Raw genomic sequence first — 24,221 nt, 5'->3', positions numbered from 1 at the left:
GGGAGTATAGGCTTTATCTTTGGACTGAGAGGATAGGTTATTAGGGATAAAATCATTCTTATATGATGAATTTTCCCAAGTTTTAAGATTTTTTGGATAGGCCTCCAGGTTCCGGAGCTCCAGGCCTCCAGGTCCTCTCTGTACAGGTAAAAATGAAAAAAAAAAATTTTTTTTTTGAAGAGTTAGAAGTCAACTTATGAAACAAAATATGCGTTTTTTTCTTCAAATATGTGAATAACATTTAAAAATATGCATATTTTGTTTCATAGGTTGACTTCTAACTCTTCAAAAAAAAATTATTTTTTTAATTTTTACCTGTACAGAGAGGACCTGGAGGCCTGGAGCTCCGGAACCTGGTAGCCTATCCAAAAAATCTTAAAACTTGGGAAAATTCATTATATAAGAATGATTTTATCCCTAATAACCTATCCTCTCAGTCCAAAGATAAAGCCTATACTCCCTGTTTACGCAAATGTGTCAAAACTTCCCCCCCCCCTTGTACGGGCATGGAATATTTTATTTAAAAACTATCATAAAAATATTTTAATTGTGGTTTTTATAAATAATAAAATAAAAGTAAATTATAAAAGTTAGGATGTAGTTTATTTATATGATGTATAAAATAACGTACTGGCATGGAATGATTTGTTAATATTGAACCGTCACGTATGGGTATTGGGTAATACTAATAAAGTATGTTGCCTGTGTTACATAAAGAGACAGTTTTTAGGAAATTAATATGATAAAACTATAAATATACTTAAATTAAATTAAATTCTTTTGGGGATTTATTACTGCAATATTATTGATAAGGTTGGAATATGATTACATTTTTTAAATTTTAGTAATTGAATGTATTTTTTTATTTATATTGAATTTATTGGACTCTCCCTTTGTCTCGTGTGTAGTGGCTGTCTGTCCAGCCGTGCTGGGCAATTGGCCGGGCGTGCAATGTCGTGCTGTGCCGTGCCCCGGCACGATATAGGCCATACCAGCCGTAGTACCAACTACATTGGCTCATGCCCTTAATAATATGTAAATATTACAAACATTTAAAATGTGTTATTAAAATAGTAATTTTGTATAAAATATAATTTCATTTCTCTGATGAAAATAATTTATTTTTAGGTGGGCCATAAAAGATTTTGGTTATCCATAATTCTAGGATAGCTGGCATTGCACTTTTAATCATTTAAAAATCCATGTTTTATTAGCAGCACTGTGGCGACGACTACGGCTACAGCTACAACCACAGCTACGCCTACGACAACGACTACAACTACAGCCATGACTACGGCCACGGCTACAGCCACGCCAACGGCTACACATTTAAAGATCCAGCTCAGAATACCTACATTAGACTGGCCCAAAAAAACATGAATTTTAAAATTTTTACCATATCAATTTGCGGATACCTTGAAGTTGTTACCGGCTCAAATGTAGACCTTTTAGTGAAAACTATACCTCTCTACAATGAGAATTGATCTCGAAATTTCAATCTTAAGCTTTTTATCAAAAACTTCATATTTTTATGATTTTAACAAGAAATAAGTAAAGAACTGCCAACCTAAAATAATGTAACAAGAGTTCAAATATGAAGCTATTATAAAAAGTTGGCAGAACCGTCATTCCTGCCAAATAATTCCGAAAAACGTCTAAAAACATTGTTTTATTTAAATTGATAATTTGTGTAAGAAATTGAACTAAAACAGTAGCTATTAGTCTTATGAGAAGAGAAATGATAAAAAACTCTAAAAAATATACATTTTAAAGACATAAAATAGGGAAAAGTGTTTTAAATAAATTTCATGGCTCAACAGACATTGTCGCCAATAAAGAGACAATTTATTTAAATAAAAATTAAATGAAGGTAAAAAAATATGTAATATACTTATTCTCATATTTAACTTTTAAAAAAAGCATACTAATAAAAATAATTAATAATGCAAAAAAAAAATTTGATTGTTTTTTATTAAACCAGGAATAAAGAGTAAGGCTTATCTTAAATTATTTTTCTTCAATGATTTTGTAGTATGAATTAGCTTTCCCAAATTATTGTAATTGTACATAAATAAATTTTTATACTTTCTTTCTTCATATGTTTATTCCTGGTGATTTTAATATTTTATTTCAATGTTTGTAAACAAACAGACAGAAAATTTGATGTTTTGCTTTATATCTGGTGTAAGGCTATATTAATTGGGGAAGAAAGCAGGGGCGTCCAAGCTTTTTATTTTGGGGGGGGTAAAATTTTTTTAAGGGGGGGGTAATTTGGTTTTGGGGGGGGTAAAATGGCGCGCGAAGCGCGCCGCAAATTTTTTTTACCCCCCCCAAAATTTTTACCCCGGGGGTAAAATTTGCTTGGGGGGGGTAATTACCCCCCCTGAAATCTGTTGGCAGGGGTAAAATTTGTTTACCCCCCCAAAATTTACCCCCGGGGTAAAATTTTTGGGGGGGTAATTTAAATTTTATAAAAAATTTAGTATTAAAAATGCGCGCGAAGCGCGCAAAAATTTTTTTTGTTAAAGATTTTCTATTTTGGGGGGAGTATTTACCCCCCCCAAAATGGTTTGGGGGGGGTAAATACCCCCCCCAAAATCGTTGGGGGTGCCTACGGCACCCCCAAGGTAGGGGTAATTTTTTTTTGGGGGGGGTATTGTTCACAAAATTTTGGGGGTGCCTACGGCACCCCCAAAATCGTTTGGGGGTGCCAAATGGCCCATTACCCCCCCCCTTGGACGCCTATGGAAGAAAGAATGAAAATAAAAATGCATTTGACGAAATAGCGATAGATTTTTTCTTAAAATCAATTATAGAGCTAAAATCTACAAACAATATATAACCTATTTTTACATTCCGCACACTGAAAAGCGATTTAGACCTTCATTTGGGCCACACTAACCTACATTCAATAAGTACAAAAAGTATATGTTACTATGTACATAAAAGTAAAACATATATATTATAAACTAATATGTATTTAAAGTCATTTATACTGTACCCAAGTCATAGTCCAAATATGTGTCTTTACAAGTCAAGTTTTTTTGTTAAAGATTTACCTCATATATCACATCACTATAAGTTTCAAAATCAATAAAAATACCTAAAAAACATGGTGAAATATAAATTTTCTCGTCAATATATTAATGATTAATGGTGACCTATTATACTCTGAAAGAAAATACTTGAGATCAATGCTGGAAGATACGTAGAATCATGTGCTCTCGTTCGTGGATAGTCCCCTTTCTATTGATTCCAAAGAAAGGTGACAATGGCATTTAATTTTTAACACTTTCTTCCTTTCACTAGGGGCACAACCACCCTTAACCATATAGCATATAGAATCCTTACAAAAGCCACATAATAATATGCCTTAGTCATAGTCTCCAAATTAAAAGCCACGCTCAGCCGCATTTACCATGTGCCACCGTCATAAATTTGAGTTCAATTGCATCTGGCTGAAGGCGCCTCTGATTGTTATTGCGTAATTTTAAACATAAAGTACAATTATGGTACATATTTTGCTACTCAAAACCAGGTTCTTTAGTCTGGAAATTTATTTATATTGTGATATTGTGTACTGCCATTTTATTTGACAATGTTTGTCTCTCTTTTTTTTACAATTTCCATTTGAAATAAAACTAAATTTAGTTGTGTGCTACACTCTCAAAAGATAAAGGAATAGAGGAAAAGTTTTGCCTTAATTTTTTCCTCTTGTCAAAATACATTTCTTTTAAGTATATTTTATCATATAAATTTTTATAAAATAACAATAAATAACCCTTGTGATTTAACCTATTTTTATCATACTAGCTTGATTTTCATAGTTTGTAAGTAATATGCTAAACTTAATTTAAAAGATACATTTCACAGAATTCTCTTTTCATTAGGTAGTCATCAAAATGTCAACCACTTTACAGATCCGTATATTCCCAATAAAGACTGCAGTATCCATGGTAGGGTTATAGGATAGTCCAGATAAAAGGAAAAAATGTGTACACACCCAATAGGGCGTCCCAGTTTTGTCAAAACTTATTTTTTATCCTTTTTTTAAAATAAGACGGATAGTTTGTTGTTTATCTGTCACGCTCTTATTTTTGCTGATTACAGATTATGATAGATTTTTCATTTTTGTTGTATAACGTATTTAAAATCGTTCTATGCAGTAATTGGATGTTTTTGCCGTAGTAGGATCTTTTATGTTTGTCTTAATGAAATTTTGCGTATCTTGGCCATGAAATTTGGACTTAGTTTGATATTTAAAAACTAATTTGGATGCCGATTTTTTTATGGTAATCATGGTTTGTCCACTTTAGATATCATAAAGACTTGGCAAGTGATCTTTTTATCCTACGATTTTAATTGAAAATAATTGGACACCCTATAATACTGGATCTAACCTACTTTTATACTTGTTTTTCTTTGTCAAATCAAATCACAGTATCAATTTTACATTTTGGTTACTTTTAAAATAGAAACAAAATACATATAAATCTCATAGGTTTGTCATAGGATAAAACAAAGGGGGGGGGGGGGGGCGAAAGTGACACTTTTGGAAACCAAAACTAAAAGTCAAAGGAACTCATCTAAAAAAAGAGTTACAGGTCTGACATTTTGCATGGCAGTTGCTTTGTATGGGTACAATATGGAACTGTGAAGAAACGGCGGCGCAACCACCGAAAACCGCCGAGAAAAGGCAAAAAAAAATTCGGCGGGAAACGGCGGTTTTCGGCGGTTGCGCCGCCGTTTCTTCACAGTTCCATATTGTACCCCTATAAAGCAACTGCCATGCAAAATCTCAGACCTGTAACTCTTTTTTTAGTTGAGTTCCTTTGTTGACTTTTAGTTTTGGTTTCAAAAAGTGTCACTTTCGCCCCCCCCCCCCCTTTTTAGTGGCGAAGCTACTCTATAATGTTGAATGTCCGTCTGAAACGTTTTGGGTTAAACGTGATTTTCTGCTCCTAATCAAGATAGACACCTGAAATTTTCAAGTTAACATTCTTAATATTTTCACCAAGATTCATAAAGATTCGTCAATTTATTGGGGTGCTTTCGTGATTTTCTCGACTATTATTCAAGTTGGACGGCTGAAATTTTTAGAGATTGAAAAAGTTTAAATTCTGCATACTTCTATTAAGTTTTATTGAGATTTGCTTATTGGTTGGGGTGCTAGTTAGATTCCTAGATTTCTAAGTGTTCATGATTTATATTTACTTCTATTCAAGATAGACGGCTGAAATTTTCAGGGATTAAATTTAAATAAGTTCATATTTTACATATACCCACAAAGCTTCATTAAGATTTGCTTATTAGTTGGGGTGTTAGATCGATTCCTAGATTTTCACGTTATAAAGGGGGGGGGGGGGGTTAATGCAACCATCTCGTAATCAATGATTAAATGGCACTTAGAATTCGAATTCCGATCTGAAATTTTTCATGAGTAATCCTTGGTAGGTCTATTTTCCCTAAATCGAACAAAAAGTTAGAAAAGTAACGGCTGGCGGCTCAGCCGTTTAGCCGTTTTTTGCCTATTTTCAGGGCAAATCTGTCATAAATTACGTAGGAATCAACTTTTTTAAAACATGTTTTTGGTTTAATTCATGTTAAATGATAGCAAGAACCATTTTTTAAATTTCTAGTACCAACAGCTACCGGCTAGAACTGTTTGATAAGGTTTTTGAGCGATAAAAAGTATTATGTGGAGAGAGGTTTCGTGACTAATATGCTCTTAAGATTGGAAAAATTTGGTAAAACGGTTGACCCGCCAGCCGTTAATCGTTATTTTTCTAACTTTTTGTTCGATTTAGGGAAATTAGACCTACCAAGGATTATTCATGCAAAATTTCAGATGGAAATTCGAATTCTAAGTGCCATTTAATCACTGATTACGAGATGGTTGCATTAAAAAAAAAACCCTTTTAAAAGTTAAATATGAAACAGTATATTTACATCATCAATAACTATCATATATTCTTGTATAACCCTGAAATCAAATACAATTCCTTTTTAATATTATTCTCAAATTGTATTTGCCAACTTTATTTCAAGATTTTATCAATCATAAATATGGATAACTATCAAAAAAACTAGCTTATTTGTGACAGCTTGGATTATTTTCTAGAGCTGAAATCCCTTGTCTTGATTCGGATTGATCAAAAAAGTTTTGCTCCGGAAGCAGTAAGTTAATAACAAAGCCGGCTCGGCTGCGTTTTGAGCCGAGCTGCGGTTGAGTATATGTTTTTACAATTTGCGGCTAATAAAATACTGGAGGTTGCGGCTTCGACTGCAGATTGTCCAAAAAATTGACATGCAATCATTGTCCAAATGGGTTTACATTATCAGTACTTGTGTTTTGTAGATTTTGTAACCTCACACTGGTCATTGGTAAATTTATCTTAAGGTGGATATTTACCACTGTACCCCTCCCCCCCCCCCCCCCTCCCTCCCGTGTTTTATTTGTAGTATTTGTCTGGTTGGTTTAGGTTATATATCCTACTGGGTAGCCATGCAGGTATACAATTCCTCATACTGCATTTTTTTTCAGGATTGGGTGGGGTTATTGTTCTGTATGTAAACTTTGAGGGAAAACACCGGTCCTTTTCTCTTTGGTAATTCAAGATCAAATATCTTACGGGATAAAGGAATTTTTATATTTTCAAAATTGTCTGTTGTAAGAGAGTTACAATACTACATGCTAAGTCAGATCCCTTTTAAACCTTGGAATGGATAGCTTAAAACTTCCCATAGCACAAATAAAATCATAAATCACCTAGGTATAAAATGTTACTTTTATCACTGTATAAATTAATCATCATATTATTCTTTTAAAATCATTGAATGTTGTCATTTTAGCGTACCTTTTTCCATTTTTTTATTTATTCAGAAATCAGACTAAGCAAAAAAACACTTTTATTGGATGATTTACATTATTATTTCTGCCTGTGATATAAATCTCTGGTTTTCAATATATATATTTATATATATTATATCCTTCTCTTTCATATGAAAGTGGTAGAAAACTTTATGATTGGTAGTATAGGTTATATAATATTTTATTTAGTTCTGTAATATTTTTTTTCTTTTTGAGCTAAATATATTAAACAAGATAATAACTATTTTTTCGCATCAGTAAAGTTAATGTCTTAATCAAAAAGTTTTTAAGCATGTTCTTTCATTTGTTGGTTCTAAAACTTAAACATAAAGGGGTAATTTTATTTTATCATTTTTGGTTGTATAGTGTATACGTCAGTTTATCGTCCATTGTCTTATCCCTTCAGATAAATGAAAAATGAACTTTATAGCATTAGTTAATGTTGTATGATAAATAAAGAGGTATTAAAAAGAGTTATTTCATACCTATTCTAAATCAAATATATTTTTAGTTTTCTGATGTGCTTCTGTATGCGAACAGGACAACATCTGCAGGTCTCCAGTTCCGGGTCCACGGCCAGCTCTCTGTCCCAGATATTCAGGTAAACAAAGTTTACAACTCTTTTTTTTATACTTCAGCAGTGCAGCTGTTTTTTTCTTAGTTTTGACGGCTGTTTACTTGCCAGCAACAGCAATCCAAGAGACTATGGGTTCTGTATTCGAAGGCGGAAGCTGCAAAGTAGCCTAAAACAATCCAAAGACCTAAATTTAAAAATAAAGTATTCTAAGAAAAAGTCAACAAAAAATATTAATTTAAATTTCTATATTATAAATATTTTTAATTTTATGTAGGTAATATATTGTTCTTGTTAATTCCTAAATATCTAAAACAAATATCAATTTCTTAATAAGCCACCAAAATCTTTTGTGTAGTCTTGCTAATAAAATTGACGCACTTAAGATCAGTGGTAGGACGTGCTAACATAATTTTGTAGAAAACCTTTCTTCTAAAAATATGCTAATATAATAAGGAAACTTAAAAGCCTATTAATATTTAAAAAGAATAATTCTTTTCCCTCTCTGCATAATAGTAGTAAATATAAAAAGAAAAGGTGCTTTCACACTAATTGCCTGTTGAACGCTGATAACCCCCCCCCCCCCATAAATTTGTATACAAGATTTAGATTTTTTCCTTTTCTAACCCCTTTGGAGGACCATAACAATACAGGGCTAAATATTACCCAATAGAACCTAACCAAACTATACCTAAAATAATAAACAAAAACCATCCCCTACCCTATTTAATTTATTTTAAAAATAAGGGGGTGTGGGGGTTATTAGTGCTCAACAAGGTGCTTTATGTGAAATTGCCAGAGAAAAGCTTACGTGATTAGATTTAATGGAGCAACATTTGAATTTAGTAAGAATTTTCATACATTTCCTTCTCAGCCAAGTTAATTTATTTTTCCATACAAAGGGAGAGGTCATTTTCTAGTAAATCCCGTAAAGGTGTGTGTTATAAGGCCTAAAAATAGTAGTAGAACGATAAGGTGCTCTAGATATATGTATTCCCTATTGAATAGAACAATAGGGAAATTTTTTTTTTTTTTTTTGATAACCGTACCTGGATTATCTAAAAAAAATACGAAATTTCTATCAAACGCTTTGTTTGGCTCAAACTGACAAAAATTTAAAAAAAATATAATTATAATAATAATGTTTTCTATAGGTACAAGGTAAAGGTTAAGAACAATCTATACCATTAAACAAAGGAAGAAGTCATTCTTTACAGGTTGATTTATTATGATTATATTTTTTTTTTATTTGTGTCAGTTTGAGCCAAACAAAGCATTTGATAGAAATTTCAGATATTCCAGGTACGGTTATCAAAAAAAAAAAAAAAAAATTTCTTCCCTATTGTTCTATTCAATAGGAAATACAAATATATAGAGCACCTTATCGTTCTACTACTATTTTTAGGCCTTATAACACACACCTTTACGGGATTTACTAGAAAATGACCTCTCCCTTACTAATAAAATTAGGTTTTAGGTAGATTAGTAGCGAAGCCAATGTAAAACTTAAATGTCAGGTCGAACAACCAGGTTAAATAGGAGTTACAAGCAACAAACATATATTGCTCGATATTTGTCTGGTAGTCCTAATTCCCCTACTAAAACTAGTAACGTCTCGTATCTGACATAGCAGCCGAGAACCCACAAACTCCCCGACGACGAGCGACTGCGCTACGTGTTAATCTAAATTCCCGTGAAATACTTTAGTTTGTTTGTCAAAGATATTTTTACATAATATGTGATTTGCTTCTTTGATTTGCCGAAAATATGACCTCCAAATTTTGAAGTTGATATTCCAAAAATATTAGAAAATGCTTACTCAGCAATCGACAACTCTGAGACGAATAAAAAATGTGAAAGGAAAATTTGCGAGAAGTAATTGGTCCAACTTTTGAATTTATTCAAGTAGAACTTTTTATTTGCTTTACAGCTTCAATCTTGGGTAAGCGGGAAATGGTTTCCTAATTTGTACAGAAAATTAACATTAAAGCATTTATTTAATACTTTATGGAATGGGGGATAACCGTAGGTAAGGCTCTGATCCGTAACGGGAGGGAGGGGACATTGGACTGGAAATCAAAATATTGCCATGTTATCTTATCCGTTTAAAAGTATCATTTGGGATGTACATCAATTTAAAGTCCATTGCCTTATACCTTGAGATCTGAGGATCAATGGCACCAGACAACAAATTTTATTGCACGATCTTTGTCTTAAATACTAATAATTTACGAGCATATTTTTTAGGCCTCGGAATTTCCAAGAAATTTCACAATTTTCAATTTCTACTCGAAACTAAGACGCATTATAGTTTGTTTTTATCTTAAAGAATCTTTTATGATTTCTATAAGTGGACAGTTTGATGCATATTGTTGAGTACAAAATGCCAAACCATTTTACCTATACCTCAACCCTTACAAGTTCAGGTTCAAACGCAAAATTTTATATCTTTTCAAATCTTTTTACATCAATTTGAGATTTTCTTTTTACATGTTGAATGGGCGAAAAGGTTTAGTTTGAGCCTTGATTTTTAGTAATGAAGCTATTCTATTATTTACCTTGACTGTCCGTACGTGACACTATCGGGGAAATTTGATTTTCTTTGCTACTATTTAAGTTAGACAGTGAAAAGTTTTAATGATTTATCTCTGTACCAAATAAGCATATAAAATATATTTTTTAATTTATTTGGTCCGTCGGTCTGTCTGTCAACCATCAAGACAGAGATCCTTTTTTAAAATAAAGATTCGTAATTATTTTTTAAAGGATTTGCCGTATTTTTTCTCATTATTTTTTCATCCATGACTTTTTTAGCGCATCGCTACTTATGAATGCTGTCATCCTTGTTTTTATTCTGCCGGGGAATGCGGGCCTTACATCTTATATTAGATATTACAACATACAAGAAATAAGAATTGTATTAGGTAGAGAGGAGATAATGGACTTTAAATTAAAATTGTAATCAAATTTTATGTTATCTTATTTGTAACTCAACAAGGTAACAACATCCATAAAAGCGAAGCACTGAAACGGTAGGACAATCGGACATTAACACTTGTATAGTGTCTGAACTGAATAATCAGAATATAAAAGTATAATAGTCGAAGGAAAATTGTAAGTAAATTTGTTGACAAACTGCTTGATACAGGATAATGTTTATGGACATAATTACATTCTTATGACTTCATTATAGAGTTGCCTCGCTTATAATATTGTACTTTGTTGTGCCAGGAATCAATATACCAAAATAAGATCAAACGGATATTTAGATCACATAAAAATTTGTTGTTAAAAAAGTAGAAAAATCAACATGTTTAAAATGGACGTACGGACATTCTGGTAATGATTATAGAGTTGCTACGCTTTCTAAATCGTTCCTAACTACTAGAGGAATCATTATGCAAAGTTTGAAATCGATAGGACAATTCTAACATGCCTAAATTAACGAATAAAAGCTATCTATCTCGGACGGACGGACCGACCCTAATTATAGAAAAGCTTCGCTTTTAAAAACATTGGGTAATGTTTATTAAATTTAGATTGATAGTCCTAACGTTTGAACTTATTGTTTTGATCGGCAAAATTGGTAATTTTCTTTATCATCATTAGGATAGGATGTATATCAATTTATCGTCCATTTTCTTATCCCATAAGAGCCATGAGAATTCATTATGTCAATTTTAAAACAATTATAAAGATGTATGTCATTTAATCTCGACATATAAAATTTTGGCGACTAAAAACATATAATTAACTTTATACGCAGCTGTAGATCCTGGAAAGAAATATACTGCTGAAAAATCAGCATCAAAGGACCAGTTTGAAAAACCAATTTGAGATAATATTTTTTGCAAGATATTTTTATAAATGTGACTGACTATACTGTCCACAGTAGATTTGCTACGGAAATTAGAATTTAAAGAGCCGAGAAAAACTATTTTTGGCGAAGTAATTTTGGGGAAAATAAAATATTTTGTTGTTGTAATTTTCGTTTTAATAGATAAGATCTTAATTTTTAAATAGCTTTACAGCAAAGGTATGATGTAACATTTTTGAAATAATTTTTATTCACAGATATCTCCAATATCCCCTAGTTTTTATTCACTGCGATGGAATAACTCTGTGGGGCCTTAACCCCACGTGAAACTATCCTTTTTAGACTCTTCTAATCTTCACTTAACCTAACTAAAATTACAATAAGCATTTAAAGACGTTTTATCTTCTAAATGTTCATTTGAAAAGTTCCATAAAAAAAGTTAGATTGCCAATATTTTTTTAAATATTTGGTACTTCTTACGTTTCAAAGCTACTGTGTCTACAATGCTCTGGTATGCTACAGGGATCTAAAGGGATAAGACAATGGCCCGTAATATATTACAATATTACTCCTTCTGGTTGAAACGTTTGGATTGACGTAATGAAACCAATTCAAAATTTGTTAAAAGTTCCCAAAGTTGTTAAGCAACGAATAAGAAACCGTTATATGAAACTTGATGGATTAGTGTAATAAACAACCCAATGTCCCCTCTCTCCCTGACTGTGCAGAGTGCAACAATTTTTGCAATATTTCTTCTGCTCAAGGATGAGAATAGCTGCAGCAATTGGTCATAATTTTGTCATCTGGACACTACACACTTTCTACAGTTTCTTTCAAAAATATTTATTTTTTAATCAGTAAAATCTTAAATATATTTGTTTTAAGACATTGGACAAAGGGGGGCATTTTTTCGCGTATTTTCTGTAAAGTTATGTGATAGTCAAATGCGATTATTAAGTCAAACTGTTCTTAATTTGACCAAATGTATATGTATTGAGTTTTCCATATTAGGAAAATTTATCGTAGATCCAGGGATGGTTTTGGGCTATTTATCTGCCCCCTTACTACTCCTTCGAATACCTACAGGAGCAGAGCCCCTAAAAAAGTAAAGAAATGACATTAGATGCTATTTAAAAATACACCCTAAACAGTACAACTCAATATATATATATATATATTTTGTATTTTTGGATGAGAATCTTATCACATCAATTGATATGAAAGGGATTTTGTTGTCAATATTAATATAATAATCATTGATTTCTCTAGCTAAGGTACATCTAGATAATTGTTAAGGTTTTACATATTACTTACAAGAAAAAAGAAAAAATGGATATAATGTTTACATATAGTTGGATGGGAGGAAACATTGGACTGATAAGTATACTGGTACCTAATGCTTTATTAACATTTTCCCTCAATTGTTGGCTTTAAAGCTTTGGAGCCTTTATGAAATCTTGATCTTGGTTTTGCTCAATCTATCAGTTTTCAAACATTTTAACCAACAATTTTAATATACAGAAGGGGTAACTTTATTTATCATAATTAGGAATATCCCCTACAACCTACTTGACCTAAATATGTTGTATGAAGTGATTCATAATACAGATTTTTAATTATCATACACACACAAATATATGTATTATATAAAGATAGTTGTATGTAGATTTGTATTGAGTTGACATTATCACATTATCTACTAGTCGAGTGGATACTGGATAATCACTTCCTGGACAATGACATGGTAACAGGAATCCAAGTTTTGTTTGTCCGTTTAGATCTCTTTAACCACTAAACTGTTTCAATGTTTTCATAGGTTTATTTTTCTGATCCTTTCCTTCGACGATAAATAAAGTCTCCTGATGTTAGAGGCGCAGCCGCTACTAAGAAAAAATAGCATTATTATAATTTAAAGATATAACTTTAAATTATATGAATAATTGAAAGAATAAACATGCACATAAAAACATAGAAAATTTTTGTTTTAATACTGTAAAACAATGAATTTTACAACCTGTCGATCTACTTGTTCTTTCTCTCAGATTTTTGCCTATTGAGATATTTAGTTTGACAGATACCTAATAAGATACATCATTCATACAAATAAATATAATTATGTAACAATCTATACATGTACCAAACTACATTTTCAAAGGGCTTACATAAAAAATATTATGTTTTACACTAAACAGTCATTATGTTAGTATATGGTTTACTAGAGGCTACGGAGGAGGGAGGGGGAAATCTATAATACAAAGTAGAATGATGTCTGTCCGTCCGTCTGAAGCTTAAGATCTCGGTAAGTACTGAACTGATTAAATTATATTCTTCAGGGTATATACCTATTGGTCCTGTGGTGGTTTTAAGCTATTTTCTTGGGAGGTGGGACATCCCCAACCCCCCGAAAAGTGAAAATTTCCCTCCCCCCAAATTTTTTTTCTTCTAATTTTAAATTTTTTTATGTTTTTATATATTTTTTATACTTAACTTTTTTTTTTTTTCCTTTTTTTTCTTTTTAAATTTCTTTTATTCTTTTCAACTTTGTTTTATCAAATTAAAAAGATTGTGAAACCTTCCTTCTCCTGTAGGGGCGAAGCCCCAAAAAGGCTAATGGCAAAGAAATTTTTATAAACATTAAAAAAGAGTTATAAAAAGTTATAAAATACAGAAAACATCTGAAAACAATGTAAACAAATTTTTAAAATTCTCCCCTGAACCTTAAGGAAAAAAACCCTAGAGGCTAGGGGCGAAGCCGCTAGTGTTTTAAAAAGAAAAAGTAAAAAAAAAATTTTAAATTTTTTTGGTGGGGTCATTTTTTATTCGGAGGGTGGATACTACTTATCCTAAAATAGTGAAAACCTTTCCGGGACCTATAAGAAGCTTCACTTTTTCTACAATATTTAAAGCTGTACTATTAGAAAAATTATACATCTGTAAATAGAATTGAATAATATATTATGCTAAATATAAAATGTGATATATAAAATATAAATAGTTTTCCGAGTACTCCCATTAGAAACCAACTAATGTAATTATTGGATAATTAACCATTGTACTAAACACCTTTTATGTACTTAATAGTGTATTGGAAATAAAAAGGAAATTAATATCAGGAATCAATGTAATAATGTATAATTTAATTATGTTTTTCTTCTAAGGTTACTTGTTAATTATACATTATACCACATTGTATATTTTCTTTATATTTAAGTAGCATAGATGCTGTATAATTAGAGCATTTCAACTGATGGACTGTCACTAATTATTCATAAAGATTTTGAAAATTTGATATCAGTTTCTTCGTTACCCATGTATATTCGGCAGCCGCTATTAGCAGCTTTAAAACAGCTAATACCGTAATAGTAAGAGTAAGCATAAGTTTAAAAAGTTGCAACAAAAATATTCCATTCTCCAATAAAATTTTGGTAAAACTGAGTTTTTCTTTTAAAGTTTCGTAGTTGACGCAGAAAACCAGCTAACTTTGTATTCTACTAAATTTTGTTGGTCAGTTTTTTTTACAATTTATAGGTTGTGCAGAATGGGGAATTCTATTTTATAGATATCTCTCTGTGGCACAGTACAGCAATAGGGATGGTCATTCTAAAAATATCTAGCAAGAAAATTTATGTTTTTTATTTTTTTATTTTTAATTTTATGTTTTTTTTTATCAAGTTGTACCACAATGTATTTTATTCTATTAAATGCTTTGTCACTGAAGGATATTCTTTCTTTCAAGAGTAATGTTCCTGCCCTTGGGAGGTATTATGTGTGTGTGTAGGTGTATGTTCAGTTTGTTTGTGTGTGTGTGTGTGGGTGTGTAGATGTTTGTGTGTGTGTATGTGTATGTTGGTGTGTTTATATGTTTTTGTGTTTAGTTTTACTATCCTTGTAGAATTTAATATCTGGTATCCCTTTGACAAGTAGATTATAGAAAATACATTTTTAATACAACTACAGCGCCCCCCCTCTCCCCCAAATTTTCCCAAAATCGAACAAAAAGTTGGAAAAGTAACGGCTCAGCCGTTTAGCCTTTTCCTTTTTAGCTATTTTTAGGGCAAATCTATCATTAATGACGTAGGAATCAACTTTTTGAAAAATAGTTTTGCTGAGCCGCCAGCCGTTAGCCCTTACCTACCAAGGATTATTCATTAAGATATACATATAAGTTTTCCGGAATTTTAAAGTTAGGGGGAGATTTGAAATCTGCATAAAATTTTGAGGATTTTTTATAAAATTCGTTTTTTCTATAATTCTTTATCTAAAAGCGGAAATGCAATTTAAGTTAATTAATTTTGGCATCTGTGATTGGTGGATTTAAAAAAAATCTGCGCTCTGATTGGATGGCGTACATCATTCAACCAATTAGAGCGCAGGTAGTTTAAAATCCACCTATCCTATTGGTAAAAATTAATTAACTTAAAATGCATTTCCGCTTTTAGATAAAGAATTATACAAAAAACGAATTTTATATATATATTTTATATATATATCTGATTATTCATGCCAAGATTCATAACGAAAAATTCGGATTCTAAGTGTCATTTGCGCATTGATTACGAGATAGTTACATTAACCTCCCCCCCCCCCCCCCTCTTATATATTATTTTCATTAAAAAAATGATCTCAAAAGACTCTTAACTTTTTTAGAAACCTTTGTTGAGAATTTCTGAATAGCTCAATATAAATATATGGTTACGGAAAGTAATTTCATGTGAAAAGTTAAAAAAGCTTCTATCAATACTATAATAATATAAAAACTTTTTATTTACATATTATAATAATTTCTTTGTTTTATCTAGGTTGTTGACAGTGAGCCGCGAATATAATAATTTCTTTGTTTTTATCTAGGTTGTTGACAGTGAGCCGAGAATAATTTCTTTGTTTTATCTAGGTTGTTGACAGTGAGCCGCGAATGGGAGCAGAATTCTGTTTCAATGTGTATGATGGTAAACGAGCTTTAATGGTAGCCGCGGCCAGCCAGAATGATAAAGTACAATGGATGGAGGATATCACTGAGACAGTCCAGGTATTATGTGCCAGTGTAATACATTTCGTCTAAAAAAATGAATACAATATAAAGTAATAAGGTTTTTTTCTGAAGCCAGAATGGTCGCATTTTCAAAGAAACTATAAATGATTTGGGATGGATTTTGGATACCCCCCCCCCCCCCCCTGTCATCATCAATAGGCGTAGCGCTGATAGCCTATAATTAAGTATAACGATGTTTGCCCGACTGAATCTAAAGATTTTAATAGTACTCAATCGCTAAAGCTGAGGTTCCTAGGGTTTAAACCTATTTGTCCTCTGATGGTCTTAAGTTATTTTAATGGGTATGTGACATCCCCTTTCCATGCAAATTTTTACTTTCACATAAAATGCAAAATTGTTTAAAAACAGGGTGAAGTGTAGGCTTACCACCACTGTGGAGGCTAGGGGTGAAGCCACTGCACTAGTTATTAATATACTAGCAATTATAAGCAACATATCTATAAACCCAAATGAAAGGAAATCAATGACTTGCACAAAAGTGGCAGAGATAAGCAAAATAATTCTTAATTTATCTCTCCAATCTCTCTCTCTCTCTCGCCCTTCTCTTTCTATCTCTCTCTCGCCCTTCTCTTTCTCCCTCTCCTTCATTCTCTTTCTATCTTTTAGTTTATTTTTAAGTTAATGGAGGGAATGGACTTTCGACATAAAATTATACTTGCACCCAAAGTTTTATAAATACGTTGTATCATTCGTTAACATAAAACCTTTGGATACTTGTATGAAATATTGAAGAGTTGGTTCAAGCAATCACTCTCCAAACTTACAGAGGGAGTTGATTTGATCCTCATTTGGGATGTAAAGTACATTATTTCATCGTCCATTGTCTTATCCTGTAATATCCTTTTGGGTTTCTTGAAGGAGTTCAGGGATATTTTGTAAATAAAAAAATAAATCTAAACAATAGTGGTTGTCTTGGTTCGTATTAAAAAATCCTAATTTTGAACTTAATTGCTTGTTGGCTTTTGGAAACTAAAGATACAAAGAAAGTTATAGAGCAGATGCATAGTTGTCAAAAAGAAGGAAAAGAAAGAGAGATAATTAGCGATGAAGATCGAATTAATCACGAAAGGAAGAAAATAGAAATTTTGAAGCATGACCGACGGACAAAGCAAATTCTATACTAGATGCCTATTTGTATAGGGAATCTTCACAAAAAAATTACAGAGTAGCTTTGCTAATAAAAAAGATAGGATGCCGATAAGAAGCCTACACGCGGTGCATCTGTCAGTCCCACAAGATTGCAAAGTTCTTCGTCTACTCCACAGTGGCTACAATCATCATCATCATAAAAAAGATAGTTATTTTGAATTTAATGTTTAGTGGCATGTACATTGTACATCATGTAAAGTTACAAGCATTAGTGGCAGAAGGAGGTGTAGGGCAGTGTACACACTTCACCCCTCAATAAATATTAAAGATCTGCCTTACCCTTAGTCACCTGCTAAAGGTTTTACACCACCTGGTGCAATGCTGTGCACGCCACTGGCATGTATCATTCTGTTACAGTGAGAGGAAACTTAGTGAAATCTGTGAGGAATATATTATGTATATTAATTCTAAAACTTATCACAAGGATAATAGAATCTGTAATAGATCTGAAAAAAGGATAAATATTTTCTGCGCATAATTACATTCTAAACACAATATAACAAAGAATATTATTAGGCAGTTTGTTATGGGATAATTTTCTGCTAAACAAAAATAAAAAAAAATATGATTTTATTTTTAGACTCTAAACTTTAAAAAATCTGCTTTATACTAATTAGAATTGTTCGACATTGTTTATCATCAGATATAAACAATCTTTCTATAATTTCTATAATAATGAACTTTCTTACTACAACATTTTCTGCTGGTTTAATTAAACTATTAATATTTCACTGTAACTTGTCCTTGTAAATTAACAAACTATGGAATTTAGTTCTGCTAAGAATTTATAAATATCTTATTTTAATAATATTTCAACATACTTTCCCAACTATCTATTTTAGAATTTCAGTTCCAGATAATTCATATAAGATTGATTTATTTTTATAAATTATCTTAAGGGACAAATCCAAAAAGATAAATTGATAGGTATACAGTACACATAGATTATACTAAACAAAATTATGTGGATTAAAATGATTGAAGGAATAATTTAGACACTTCTAGTTTGTTCAATTTAATCAAGATTAATATCCAACGAAAGATAGGCAGTGTTGATAAAACTTTGGGGACCAGTATAATTAGTCCAACACCCCATTCCTCCCTAGTTTTTGTGTGATATTAAGTGTGTTCTTACTGTGTAGTTAGCTCTAGCCGCGCGTTTTTTGAGATTAACCTTCTTATATTACATGTGGACATAATTGTCTTTGTTTGAATATCCAACTAATGATGGATTATTTTAGTTTGCTCGTGAGCGCGGGCTCGAGTCTCCGGGGAATAAATACCTCAGCTTAAAATCTATCAGCGGATCTGACGATGGTTTGGACAGGTAAGATTGTAAAAGGTTTTTAGTTGGATTAAATGGTTTTATTTTTATTAGATTTTTTTTACATTTTACAAGTTTTTAATATTTTTATGAAGCTTTTTTAATAATTCATGCTTTAATATATATCAAATATTTATATTAGTTATTTAGATAAATATAAAAAGTCTAATTGAGCAATTGGACCAATTGTAATACATGATTGTAGGATCTTTTGGACCATTCAGGAGCAAAAAGTCCAATTTTTCTTCCTTACATCCAAATTATAAGCTAGACATTAGGATTTCTTCGAATAAAGATTTCCTCAGGTAGTTGCTTGTATTATCGGATTGAGTTATAGGTATGTGACTTGACTAAACCCAAACAAAAATTTCGTCTCCTAGATATTCATTTGATCATCTAGGGTTTACATCTTCTGTTATTTATTTATTTATTTTTATGTTTAGATCTGAGATATCTGAGCAGCGTACTCTGGAGGCTCGGCCTGCTGGTCAACGTAGCAACAGTTCTGTTCATGTTTGTTGGCATAGGTAACCTTATATATTAAATAATTTTCATTTGCGGAGCCGACAATAAAATTTTAATTTTAGATTTAAATAGAAAAAAGTAAATAAAAATGGGAGGGAGGTTATTTTTTTTCTAGGGGCGATTTCTCTCTGAAGGTTGATGTTGCTCTCCCTCATCATTGTTATAAACCTTATATGGACATATAAGAAGCTTCACTGTAAAGAATAACTTGTCGTTTTATCCCTAGATTAAATAGAACAGTAAACTTCATAAAAGTATGAGTTTAAAGTGAAGTTAATATGAAGAAAAGTGAATTATCTGCACTGCTAGTAAAGATTCGACAAGGCTTTCATTACAGACATACAGACTGAAGTACAAACTGACACAAACACTTCGCTTATTCATTATTTTCTTGGCTCTGGCTAATAAATTTTAATTGTGTAGAAACACAAGTGTTGCATTAATGGACCACCAGAGGGCGCTAGAGAACCAATTATCCGGATATCTTCTCAGAAAATTTAAGAACAGCAATGGTTGGCAGAAATTGTGGGTGGTTTTCACTAATTTCTGCCTTTATTTCTACAAGAGTTTTCAGGTAAGCTTTTATTTATTATCTAGTTGTTTACCTCGTTATGGATGGGTTCTCATTCGATTATAAGTGATAATCATGCATTCACATTGAATTGAGTCATAATTTATGGGTTTAAACTAGTAATGTCCAAACTTTTCAACCGAGTTTTTAATCTACACAACGAGCGAATATTCTCTCATCATCTTATTCCTTAATACCCCTATTAATTACACTTTTCTATTAATTTTCTTTGTAGGATGACTTCCCTCTGGCGAGCTTACCCTTGTTGGGGTACGCTGTGGACACCCCCGCCTCGGAGGATAATATCGACAAAGATTTTGTGTTCAAGCTTCAGTTCAAGAACCATGTCTACTTCTTTAGGGCGGAGTCACAATTTACTTTCGACAGGTAGCGTAGTCTTCGTTTCAATGTTAATTCATATTTCATATATTTTTTTTTCTTTATGACCCTCCCCTGCAGTGAGTCCTAACACTACGTAGTCTATACATTGGAAGCCCTAACCCTGCGGGGCCAAACTATGCCCAAGATGAACTAACAACCTATATTAAAAAAAAAGAGTATAGTGTAATATAACTAATTTGAAGAAAATAAATATATTAAATATGACCTATATGAAGGAATAGAAAATTATATTTTTGGAAAGATAACAAACCATTTAATTTTTCATTCTATTAATATTTTAGTTTTTAATCAATTTCAAATTTTTAATTAAAAGTAACCTTAATTTATATGAAAACAAAGGTTATACAATAAAAATAAAAACGCTCTTTTACATTTATTAAATATTGATTGCTTGAACAGTAGAAGAGGTAATTTTGTTAATCAGTATTGGGATTTGAACATCAATTATCATCCAATGACTTACACCTTTAAAGCCAGTGGTATAATAATACACTTTATTTTTTGTAGGTGGTTGGAAGTTTTAAGCACAGCAACAAGATCCCCCCTCAACATTTCCAACAATATGATACAGTCAAACTAACAACATACAATATATAATTAGTGATACTCTGCAGCCAATCTTGAAACAACTAGGTATATCCCTACACTTCTCTATTTAATTACAAGTGAGATAGTAAAGAACAATATGCTAAGATCAGAATTGATCAAGTGATAACAATTAAAATTATATCATTTTTATGTCAATCATTGTTTTGGGGATAGAGATAATTAGTCAGAATTTTAAAAATCCCAAATTTTGCAGCCCCCCTCCAAAAACTTTCTGGTTACTTATCTCTTCCTGAAATATTTCACTGTAAATGAGAATCTTGTTCATAAAAAAACGCCAATCTCTCTTTCCATCTCTCTCTCTCTTCACCTTCTATGACTTGAATCTGTGACCAAAAAAAAAACTTATTTTACATGCTAGGGTTTATTTATTTTTTTTTGAAGTTAACAAAATTTATAAATCCTGAATGATACATTTCATTTGATATCAAAATAGTTTTAACTGTAAAATTTAGATTTCACTTTAAACATAAATAAATTTGAATTTAAAAATGGCATCTAGTATAAAAATGGTGTGCCATTACGAACCAAAGATGATATAAAAATGAACAACATGACATTATTAAATTATTACAAAAAAATCATCTAACTTCACTTGCTACTTCAAGTTAAAATCTCGGTGATTTATTTTCTAATTTCTCAAATTTAAAAATTTTGTTCCATTATGACTCCGAAACATTTCCTCTGGATTCAAACCGGTTCTTAACCGTGATTAAAGAAATCATATTTATCATATCATTACGGACAGCTGTCTATTGAACTACCACGGGGTAACAAAACAGTTATTAATTATTTGATTTTCTTTCTGTGCAGAATTGTCCTTAATACTATAAGAAACAATTTTTTTTTACAATATAATTTGGAACTGGTTTCAATCCAGCAGAAACTAATAAAAAACGGAGCCATACAGAAATATTTGATTATGGACCAATTCATATAAAAAAAATTAGATAAGGTTTTTTAAGGGGTGTATATTCTGCACAAGATTTATAATTTTTTTCCCCGGCTACAAATTTCTTTATTTCCCCCCCCCCCCCTCCCCCTAGTTTTTTTTTCACCAAGTAGGGGGGAAAATGGAAAAATATTTAAAGATTTCTATATTTTATTTATTTTAACCCTCCTACCACACATTCTTTTAGTTTTTTTTTACCAATGAGGGGGGGGGGGAAATGAAAAAAATGTTTTCAGTTTTCTTAATTTTTACATTTTTTTCTCTCCAACCACTAATTGTTATTTCTCCCCCCCACCCCCCCCCCCCTGAGCCCATGTAGAATATACACCCCACCGTTTTTATTAATATTTTTTTTACTTATTTTTTTACAACGCGTGGAAGTGATTTATTTTAACTTTTTAAATGTTTGTTTTTTATTTATTTGTAATTTTTAAATGACATTTTTTTACTGCTTGTTATTTTTAATGTGTTATTATAATTCTTAACCTTTTTTCTATCTTACATTGCAAACAGTTAATTTGAATGTTATCAATGTTTTATAAAAAAGAACCTCAATGTTTCCAGAAATGAAAGACAGTTTATTAAGATAAAACGTATCGACTTGACAATTAAGACATCCATGCATTTAAATAATCCTTTAGCCAGTCAAATCACAAATTTTTTTAACAAATAAACTTTAGAAAGATATAATCTAGTTTTCTTAGCAATTTACATCAATATAAAATCATTTTCTTAAATAAAAAATTCCTAAAGATATTGCAATTTTAATATTCATTTATAAAGTGAAATTATGTAAATCCCGAGAGGGAGGGGACAGTGGATTGTGAATTATACTTGCATCCAAAGTTTGGCAACTTCAATTAAATATTGATAGGTTTGTTCAAACAAGCTGAGTCCAAACTATTTTAATCTACATTGGGGATGTGCATCAATTTATCGTCCAGTGTCTTATCCCCTAAGATCTCTGGTAAAATTAGGATTGTATGTGTTGGCTAAAGATGTGTAAAGCTACTCTAGTAATATCTATCTATCTATACCCTTCGTGTTCTATGTAAATGTATACATCATATTATTAATATCTTTATTATGACAATTATTTTACAAACTTAAATTTAGAATTTTTTACACCTTTCTATATCCGTCCTTTACTGGGGATGTTATATATGTATGTATGTACGTGCTGTACAATTATATCATGTTATTATTATCATTATAGTTTCTAATATTGTAAATAGTTATATTTAAGATCTAAGTCAATATACAAAATTTCCCATTTTATATAAAGACATCTTTTTGTTTAATACATTTGTAGTTTTTATTTTTCCCTAATAATAATTTTCTGCTAATAGATCTTTTAATTTATATTTTGAATGTAAATAATTAATGTAAACATTTAATAATTTGCAAGCTATATATTGATATTACAATGATATTCAAAAATTTACTTTTTTTGCAAAATAGAAATATGATCTCAAACTAAAACTTTTGCTTAAAACTAGATGTCTCCAACTAAAAAATTACGGCTAAATGAATCTTAAATTTTTTAAAAATATTAAATGTGTAAATACTCCAGTTTTTAGTTAAGAATGTAATTTGCTATTTTGATTTATTATAGGTATATTACTTAATTATTGTAAATTTTAATCTAACTTGTTAAAAATGACTAATTATATTGTAATTCTTACTAATTTTAGAATCCTTTTTTTGTTCAGTAAAAAAATATTGTTTTTTTGTCAAGATCATCAGCTTATTGTGTTATATTTATGTTAAGGGTTACTTTCTTTATATTTTGAGCTGGTGTGGATTGATTGATATTCTTGTAATTAGGCATTCAACAACATTTATGCTGCATATAAATGCTATTAATAAATAAAAGTTAAATAAAATCTTTTGTTCTTTTGTCAATATTTGAACAAGAACTCACTAATAGATCGTTTTTTTTTTGTAAATCGCACAAAAAGTTGAAAAAGTAACGGCTGTAGGCTCAGCCGTTTTTTTTGCTATTTTTATGGCAAATGTGTCCTAAATTACGTAGGAATCAACTTTTTGAAACATATTTTATCATGTACCAGTAACTACCGGCTAGAATCGTTTGAAAACGTTTTGGAGCAGCAAAGATATGTGAAAATAGCGTAAAAAATGGCTAAACGACTGAGCCGCCAGCCGTTACTTTTCCAACTTTTTGTTCGATTTAGGGAAAATAGACCTACCAAGGATTACTCATGCAAAATTTCAGATCGAATTCTAAGTGCCATTAATACATTAATTGGTTGCATTACCCCCCCCCCCCCCTTATTTCATCCGAACTTCGTCACTCGTTTTATGTGATAATGAATTGTCTGGAATGGTTGTTTATCGCATAGACAGCTTTCCGCGGATA

General features: G+C 31.2%; 1 protein-coding gene across 3 annotated transcripts in view; it reads left to right on the top strand.

Moving 5' to 3' along the window:
• Cdep (Chondrocyte-derived ezrin-like domain containing protein) overlaps nt 1–23,727 on the top strand; it is a 153,706-nt gene extending 129,979 nt beyond the window's left edge. For all 3 annotated transcript variants that reach the window (XM_080150679.1, XM_080150678.1, XM_080150677.1), the window contains exons 23-29: nt 7,383–7,472; nt 16,154–16,288; nt 18,703–18,788; nt 19,229–19,312; nt 19,734–19,884; nt 20,117–20,268; nt 20,791–23,727. In XM_080150679.1, the coding sequence (XP_080006805.1) occupies nt 7,383–7,472; nt 16,154–16,288; nt 18,703–18,788; nt 19,229–19,312; nt 19,734–19,884; nt 20,117–20,268; nt 20,791–20,863 (771 nt within the window). In that variant the 3' untranslated portion in view covers nt 20,864–23,727. The remainder of the gene's footprint in view (nt 1–7,382; nt 7,473–16,153; nt 16,289–18,702; nt 18,789–19,228; nt 19,313–19,733; nt 19,885–20,116; nt 20,269–20,790) is intronic.
• The last annotated feature ends 494 nt before the right edge of the window (nt 23,728–24,221 follow it).

This window comes from Acartia tonsa, chromosome 2 (genome assembly GCF_053477335.1).
Source record: "Acartia tonsa isolate MP-2025a chromosome 2, ASM5347733v1, whole genome shotgun sequence".
NCBI lineage: Eukaryota > Metazoa > Arthropoda > Copepoda > Calanoida > Acartiidae > Acartia > Acartia tonsa.
This window is presented reverse-complemented; position numbering and strand designations above follow the sequence as displayed.